The following is an 8,938-nucleotide window of genomic DNA, read 5'->3' as shown; positions in this document are numbered from 1 at the left end:
TATGATGGAGCTAGTAACATGTGAGGTGAATTCAATGGCTTGAAAGCACTTATTCTAAATAGCAATCCAAATGCATATTGTGTACATTGTTTTGCTCACAAACTTCAATTGACTCTTGTGGCTGTTATAAAGAAGCATAATGAAGTTAGAGATGTCTTCAATTTTATTTCTGGCATTATAAACATAGTTGGAGCATCATGAAAAAGGATGGAGGTGATTAGAGAAAAACAATATGCTAGAATTATTGAAGGACTTGAAAATAAAGAAATTTCTAATGGACGAGGCTTGAATCAAGAAACTTCTCTTAGAAGGTATGGTGATACCCGTTGGGGCTCCCACTATGTTACAATTATTCATCTACTTGCAATGTTTTCATCAGTTCTTGATGTGCTTGAGATTATAAGGGAGGATGGGATGAACTCAGAACAGAGAACAGAAGCAGTCGTTTTAACAGATATTATGGAATCTTTTAATTTTGTGTTCATGCTTCATTGTTTGAGAAGGATACTAGAAGTTACTAACGAGTTCTCACAAGCATTACAAAGAAAAGATCAAGACATAGAAAATGCTATGAGTTTATTGAAAACATCAAAGGAACGATTCAAAATGATGAGAGAGAATGATTGGGAATCTTTACTGGAAGAAGTGTCATCTTTTTGCATCAGACATGATATTGATATTCTAAACATGGATGATGAGTACAAGCTTCGTGGGCGTTCAATGCGAAAATCTCAAGGGATTACAAACCTACACCATTTCCGTTATGAATTGTTTAACAATATCATTGACATGCAGCTTACTGAGTTGGATGATTGTTTTACTGAGACGAGTACAAAGTTACTTCTTTGTGTGGCATGTTTAAACCCAAGTGACTCTTTCTCTGCTTTCAACAAAGAAAAGCTTATTTGCCTTGCTCTTTTTTATCCTAGTGAATTCTCTATAGTGGATCTTGTGGTACTTAGTGACCAACTTGATACGTATATTATTAATCGATGTGGTGGTGGTGAGTTCTCTGGTATTAAAGGTATTGCTAGTCTTGTAGAGAAAATGATAAAAACAAAGAAGAATTTGATATTTCCATTAGTATATATGCTTATCAAATTGTCATTACTTCTACCAGTTGCAACTGCTGTAGTGGAGAGAGTTTTTTCTGCTACGCATATTGTCAAGAGTAGATTGCGAAATAGGATGGGAGATAAGTGGATGAATGATAGTTTGGTTGTATACATTGAGAAAGATATCTTCGATAAGATTGATATTGAAGCTATTATGAAGCGGTTTCAAAATATGAAAACTCGAAGAGAACAATTATAATGTAAGTTTTTTCAGTTTAAAAGTATTTTAAATTAATTTTACTTGATATGAATTAGTATATATGTTTTGAATTGATTTCTAATGCATATCTACATAATATAGTATTTGTTAATAATTTACCCCCTCATTGTTAATAATATCAATATCATGTCTGATGCAAAAAGATGACACTTCTTCCAGTAAAGATTCCCAATCATTCTCTCTCATCATTTTGAATCGTTCCTTTGATGTTTTCAATAAACTCATAGCATTTTCTATGTCTTGATCTTTTCTTTGTAATGCTTGTGAGAACTCGTTAGTAACTTCTAGTATCCTTCTCAAACAATGAAGCATGAACACAAAATTAAAAGATTCCATAATATCTGTTAAAATGACTGCTTCTGTTCTCTGTTCCGAGTTACACAATAATTCTAAATCTTCCATATGAAATTCATAGCAAAATACACATCAATTCATCAAAATCAAAACCCATTTCAATTCATATCTATATGCATATAATAAGTATGTTGATTAAATTATACTTAATCATTTTTAGATATTTAATTGAGGAGCAATGCCTAGTGTACGTGTAAGAGAAACAATTCTTGAAAAACATGTTTTCTACTTGATATTTTACTTACAAACAAGTCATGTGAAAATATTAAATTCAATAAACTACTCTGTCAATGCAAGAGATGTCAAGAATAGTGGTTTTGCATGGATATTAATTTATTCCTTTATAATAAGAAAAGAAACATTTAATTGATTAAATTAGTATATTTAAACATTTATTTTGAACATATTCATATCAAAACCCGTAAATTATCATAAACCCTAATATGTTTAATAACTAATTATAAAAGAATAAAATTAAAATTAAACAATGAAATAAATAGAAAAAATAAAGAAAATTTACCTGATGAGAAATTTGCATACGAGAGAGGCAGAGAACAGCAGCTCATGAAAAGAACAAAGTAGCAAAGACAGGGAACAAAAAAATACTCTTTGTTAGTCAGGGGATTCCATATTTTTAAGCCGGTACCATTGATTTGATATAGAAACAAAAGGAAAAAAGGAAAAAATTTGTGGAATGAGCTGTGTATATATTATATTATATTAATATATAAGTCAACAATTATAAACAATAACAACTTTCCTTTTTCCTTCCCTGCAGTAACAATTCCCTAAACTAATATATTAATATTTTAATTAAAAAAAAAAGTTAAAGGGGCAATTGCCCCCTTTTATCCCTATGTGGCTCTGCCACTACTTCAATCCATCCCCAACCATTTCGACAACCTTCACGTTGAAGAGTTATGTCCAACAAATGTTTCCTTCTTGCTATAGTAATGGGTTGGTGTAGATAAGTTTAACCTTGGGCCCTAGCTTGATAAGTTTCTTAGGTTATGATTTTGCTGAAACCCACTTAAATAGGTGTTTTATGGGCTTATGAATGTTTTGTTTGGGCTTAGATCTTAACATATGATTTTGTTGAATCCCTAGTTTGTGTTGGTTTTAGTTTCAGCTAGAGAGTCCAGCCCACGTGGCTGGGCTAAGTCTTTGAAATATTTAAGACCATTGACTTGACAGAAATTTGTCAAAGAAAAATACATTTTTGGGGTACTTAAGATTTGTTTGGTAAATGTGTCCTTTAAAAATTTTCAAATCTTGTTTATCTATTTTTTTGATATTTTTTTAAATAAATCCCAAATGATTTTTAAAAATTTTAAAAAGAAATTCAGAGACTATTTTAAAATTATTTATGGTTCCCTCACATTTTTTTTAACCATTTCATTTAGTATTTGGATTGTAGACTTATACTATAAGATACTGACCCGATATTAAATATACCTGTTTTTATTCAAAATTTCAGAAAATAAAAAAATTCAGTATTTAAAAAACACAAAAGCATGTTTTTATTTTTTATTTGTGTGCATACAGCCAAGTTCAAAAAACAATCCATGTGTATTTTATAAAAAAATAAAATTATTTTTTTATCATACTTCAAAAACACAAAAAAAAAATCAATCAATGAGTATCATTGCTAGTTTATAATTATCTATTAGAATTTGATCAAAATTTTAAAAATATCATAAAAACTAATTTGTTTAATTAATATTTGGGTTGTGAATTTTACAACGTAAGATATATTCCCGGTATTAAATTAAATGAATTAACAAAAATAAAATGTTAGGAATTAATTGTAAACTTTAACATTTGAAAGTATAAAATTATACTGTAAAGTATATCCTCAGATATTAAGGATACAAAATAGAAATAAATGCACCATTAAAATGTGGACTTTAGAACGATTAAGTTTTAGTATGATAAAATAGAAACCTTTTTATTAAGGAGAAACTTTCTTGAACCTTAGATGAACCAATGAATACAAACAGGACTTGGAAAAAAAAATCAATCAACAATGCAGCTTACCATAAGTAGGGTGTACTGGGGGTGATACGTCTTCCCCATGCACAACTAATCCCATTACCTAAACTCTCACAGACCATTAGGTTTTTTAATGATGATAATACTAGGTGGCGACTTCTAAAAATCATAATTTTATGATTTATCCCAACACATTCAAAACCCTATCAATCAAGGAGGCAAATTCGTCATTCGACGTTGTGCACGCCATAACACAAGCCCAACACTCTCTTGGGAATTTTTTTAAAGACCCCACATGAGTCCCTTGGTATCTTAAACATCGAAGAATCCCAACATCTATCAAAAGGGACCTTTTGCAAGAACCAAGAACCAACCACCTTGGCTTATCAGGCCCTACCTGATACCAGCTACCAACCACCTAGGCTTTCCATATCAAGCCACCAGATACCTTAACTAGGGTGTAACAGTTCCAATTTCTGGGACAACGCACAACAATTAACTTGAAATTTCAGGAGAGTTTTTTTAAAAAAATCCATCGAAATTTCAACGGAGTCTCCCCAATACCGGGAGGTCCTAAGTTATCGACAATACTAAATTTACACTTCCTATATCATTTCACAACTCGATCCAATCATCATGGATCTCAACCAAACTCATCATCATCAACACAACACATCTTATTCAATATTATTACAAAATTAAATTTCATAAAAGAAAACAATTTTATTCAAGTGCTGATATCAATATGATCAATTAATATCATTAATTATTCCTAACCCGGAATAGTTAATAAATTCTTATCCATATCTGGTTTACCATCTAAGTTGTCAATGTCAAGAACCCTTGATATCATTAACCTCCTTACCCGGAATGGCTAATCACACCAGAAATAGTTGTCGATACCAATGCGACCATTGATATCATTAACTATTTTCGACCCGGAATAATTAATCAATTTATCTTTATCCCTTAACTGGGAGTAACCATACTGATGTTAGTAATCTTTATTAACATCATTAGTCACCCAATTACCCGGGATCGACTAATCAATTAAAAGAATGCTTGTACCAATAGAACCTCATTGCTACCATTAGCTACCTCAATTTCCGGGATAGTAAATCAATGTCATCATAACATTCTATTCATACCGATCACATAAATATAGACTACTAGATTTAAATCATATATATATATATATATATATATATATATATATATATATATATATATATATATATATATATATATATATCACCAAGTTCAAATCACTTATATACTTAGCAAATTTAAAATGGTAGGAAATAAAAGAAACCTTAGGTGTTGGGCACCTGCTTGCTATAAAAGCTTGACTGGTAGTCCCCGGTTGCTATCTGGGTCTTGTGGCTCCCCTTGCATTAACAGGCATACAATGTCATTACTCACGTGCATTTATTCCTTCTAATAAAAAATCTATACAATTCATTTTAATCATCTCATTCGTTATTATCCTTATTTCTTTAAATTTACATATGATGTTCCATTAAATCTTTTTCCTTAAGTTCTTTAACAAAAATGCAAACCAACATTACAATCGATGTAATTCTTCATTCGAACAATGTTTTGTGTTTTGTCCATAACTAACACTATATAGTTCGGTTTAAGGCGTGGCTTAATCCCTTGGAAAGCTAAGATACAGTGATATAAGTCTACTAAGAGAGAAGAACCCAATTCTACTCCTAAAGCCCTCAAAACTACCCGTTATCGAGAAGATAGCCAACTGTCTAGTAGGGTCTATCATGATCCCCTCCCGGTTATTAACCCATAACTAGAGTTTTAAAACTTCAAATTAAGCATGGTCAACTTCCTTGAATAGCTAACATCCAAATCTATAATTTATATGATAAACCTAGTCTAAATTCCCTTATTTACATGCTCGAATTCCCTCTGGAAGATCAAGAGATGAAACTGTTCAGTTTCGTCAACAATTCCGTAAACATTCACACATCACCAATTTAACTTATCCTCATTCAAACCAATTCCTTACCATGTTATATACACTACAATGATGCTAAAAACACATTCTAAGAATTTGTTTGCCCAATTTCAGTGACTAGTCAATCAACATTCTTCTCAACCCTCTCTAACATCTTCATTGTTATTCCTTCATGCATTTATCATCATTTTAATTCATATAATCACACATCGTCAAGTCAAATATTCAAATAAACACCCTTTTTCTTCGTACATCAATGGTCAGCCACACACTTAGTAAAGAGCTATAAATTTTCTTTCAAAATTACTTGTTATTTTGACTCATTTCAACCCTATTCTATGTCACAAACATCAATTCAATTCAATTTCTCATTTCCTCTAAAATTCATCATGAACCCTAATCTCAATATGATGAAAAATTCAATGGAAATTTAACAATTCAATTACCAAAGAGTAATCTAGGTTCCAATTGCTAACCAATCAAAGATTTTCACCTCTTCTTCCTTGCTTGTTGTTGCCACCACTTTCACCTCATTCCATTTCCAAATTTCTTCTCTCAAAACACTTTAAATCTAAATGATTTTGTTGCCTAAATCCTTTAGTATCACTAACTCTCTTCTTTTTCCTTGTTTTTCTCAAGAATTTTCAAACAAAATAGAGTTTTCCCTCTCTTCCTTCTCTATTCTCCATGTTCGGCCACAACAAGCCTTATATAGGCAACAATTTGTCAAATTCCCACTATGTTGTTTCATATAGTAAATTTTATAGTTATCGGGTATTATTTCTCCCGTTCCGGTATATTTTTAATATCGATTTTCAACAGGCGATATCAAAATTCATTAATTTATACCATAGTACCTCTCTTTCCTCCTAAATCACTTTCGTTTAAATTTAATTTACATTTAGAACTTTTTTTGGGCATTTTTTGCACTTCTATTTAAAATATTTATTTGCTAACCATTTTTTTTTTTTGAATTTTAAAGGTCCATATCCCTTTCCTTGCTACAAACATCAAACTCCCAATTTTCATAATTTATTTGTTTAATTTCCTTATACACTTCCTTTGAAATCTTTATGGAACTCCTGAGTTGTATCGGGTTTACATTTCTTAACCAACATTAAAAGCGATGATTTCAGATAAATTTTCGTATCCTTACCCTTAATATATATATATATATATATATATATATAACAGTCCTATATATCAAAATTCATACATCATTCATTTTATTTTGTTTATCCAATTTAAAATATTTCTTTAATTTTACACTGAATTGACACCTGGGGTTTACATAGGGAGAATGGATTGGATTGCTTAAACGAAGAAATTAACCATTTATCCAACACATCAATCTTATTCCTAAACATCTTGGATTTTAGGACTCATCAATCTGCGTTGTTTGTTGAAAACTGATAAAAAAACCATTAGTTTCTAAAACTTATTTTTGACATTTCTAGGTCATTCCATAGCATACAACCAAGACATACCTGAGTCAAGATGCAAGAAAAATCTACTCGTTGCCACAAACACTTCTACCCAATCAGACCTTCAACCACTTACCATTCATGTGCAACTTCTTATTCAGATCGTGTTAGCAATCCAAGGGAAAAATCAGACCTTGCCACCCTAACAAGTCTTCACACCCTTAACAACACACATCACCGCAGCACCACGACCACTGACCACACCAGGAACTTGTAGATGATTACACTACCTAAAAGAGACTAAACCTAATGACATTCTTGAGAGTCCATCAAAGGGTCACTCATGCCATTATGATACCCATGTACAGAGTTGGTACTCCAAACGTCCTCCTTCTAGCTACTGTGAGATGGACACCAGTTACTGTAACCATCGTTCCATGTCAAACTCCTCGGGCTCCCAAGAACCGAACAGACGAAGGACTAAAAAAAGGTTTATACATGAGCATAATCGTGAGAATAATTACAGACCACATCAGTGGAAAGGTTCTCCGTTTTCCAAACAAATATTGAACACTCAACTCCCTAAGGACTAGATTTCCACAAAAATAAGTCTGGACAAGATGATGGCTTGACCGACCCGAGGGAGCATGTACAAAATGTACATGGTAGCTTGGAGTTGGTCATCCAGGATGGTGACTCAATGTGCAAAATCCTTCTTATAACCTTCAAAGGGTCTACATGTGCATAATACAATAATTTGAAGCCAAGCTTCATTGATGGTTTTAGTGACCTTTGTGCTGATCTAGGGGCACATTTCAGCACCATCATACTCGCCATGAAAACCTCCATGAAACTATTTGGTGTTACCCAACAAGAGGGTGAGTCTATACGGGCATATTTGAAGAGGTTCAATGAGAAGATGCTCAATATAGAAGAATTACTTGAGCCATTAGCTTTAGAGGATTTGATAAAAGGGGTAAGGAGACATGCTATCTAGAGAAAACTTTATGCCTTACTAAACATAAGCTTGCTCAAGATGAAGTAAGTTATGAAAAATCATATATTGGTGAAAGAGGCTAGTTTGCTACGACATGGGCCTCCTTGTTTTTACAAGAATAACCAGCATGAAGACCTTCTAAGTGAAATCATTCTCCTAATAACAATAAAAGCTCAAGGAAGAACCATAAGGGATCAACCCATGGTTATTCGGTGTATCCTAAGGATCACTCATTCAAAGTTATCAGGGCAGTCACAACAAACACATTGGCTCCACCTCTAAAACATGTTCCTCCTAAGAACCTTCCTTATACATATCACTCAGATCACCTTAAGATGCATAATCCTCAATAGGAATTTAAGTTTATTTCTAAAATGAAAATAATGCATCTATGATATGCATTTCCCAACTATAGATCTCTAGTGGGGGCTTCTAAACACTTTTCAATGAAGGGGTTGACTTGATCTATCTAATGTAATAGCACCACTCTCCTTGAAGGAGATTGAATTAGCCTCTCTAGAAAAATAGCCTCATAATCTCTAAGGGGTAGGTATGAGATCTTCCTATTTCAATGGCACATTCTCCAAGTGATATCAAATGACTTCTCACCAATTCACCAGGGGTTTATCTTGAATCCTTCATTCTCCAGTCTAGTCTCAGACTGACACATTCTTTAGGTGATGCCAAAAGGCCTCTCACCTCACCAGGGGTTAATCTCAAATCCCTTCATTCTCTTGTACAGTCTTAGACTAACATATTTTACAGGTGACGCCCAAGGGTCTCTCACCAATTCACCAAAGGTTGATCTTAGATCCCTAATTATCAAATGCAGTCTCAGATTGATACATTCTCCAAATGAAACCA

General features: G+C 32.6%; 1 protein-coding gene across 1 annotated transcript; it reads left to right on the top strand.

Moving 5' to 3' along the window:
- Positions 1-207: 207 nt before the first annotated feature.
- On the top strand, positions 208-8,822 carry LOC7477221 (uncharacterized). The gene is made up of 4 exons (XM_002315452.4): positions 208-1,277; positions 7,446-7,567; positions 7,884-8,053; positions 8,724-8,822. The coding sequence occupies exons 1-4, from the start codon at positions 208-210 to the stop codon at positions 8,820-8,822; spliced, it is 1,461 nt and encodes a 486-aa protein (XP_002315488.4).
- The last annotated feature ends 116 nt before the right edge of the window (positions 8,823-8,938 follow it).

Source organism: Populus trichocarpa, chromosome 10, assembly GCF_000002775.5.
Source record: "Populus trichocarpa isolate Nisqually-1 chromosome 10, P.trichocarpa_v4.1, whole genome shotgun sequence".
In the NCBI taxonomy this organism is placed as follows: Eukaryota; Viridiplantae; Streptophyta; class Magnoliopsida; order Malpighiales; family Salicaceae; genus Populus; species Populus trichocarpa.
The sequence above is the reverse complement of the archived record's forward strand: the minus strand, read 5'-3'. Positions and strand labels throughout refer to the sequence as shown.

Bases quoted from the DNA above. Each gene is read 5' to 3' on its own strand.
- LOC7477221 (XM_002315452.4), top strand. From the start codon at position 208: ATGGAGGTGATTAGAGAAAAACAATATGCTAGAATTATTGAAGGACTT. The intron at 7,568-7,883 runs GTTTATACATGA...GTGCTGATCTAG, and splicing joins AGACGAAGGACTAAAAAAAG to GGGCACATTTCAGCACCATC. The intron at 8,054-8,723 runs GTAAGGAGACAT...TTCATTCTCCAG, and splicing joins TAGAGGATTTGATAAAAGGG to TCTAGTCTCAGACTGACACA.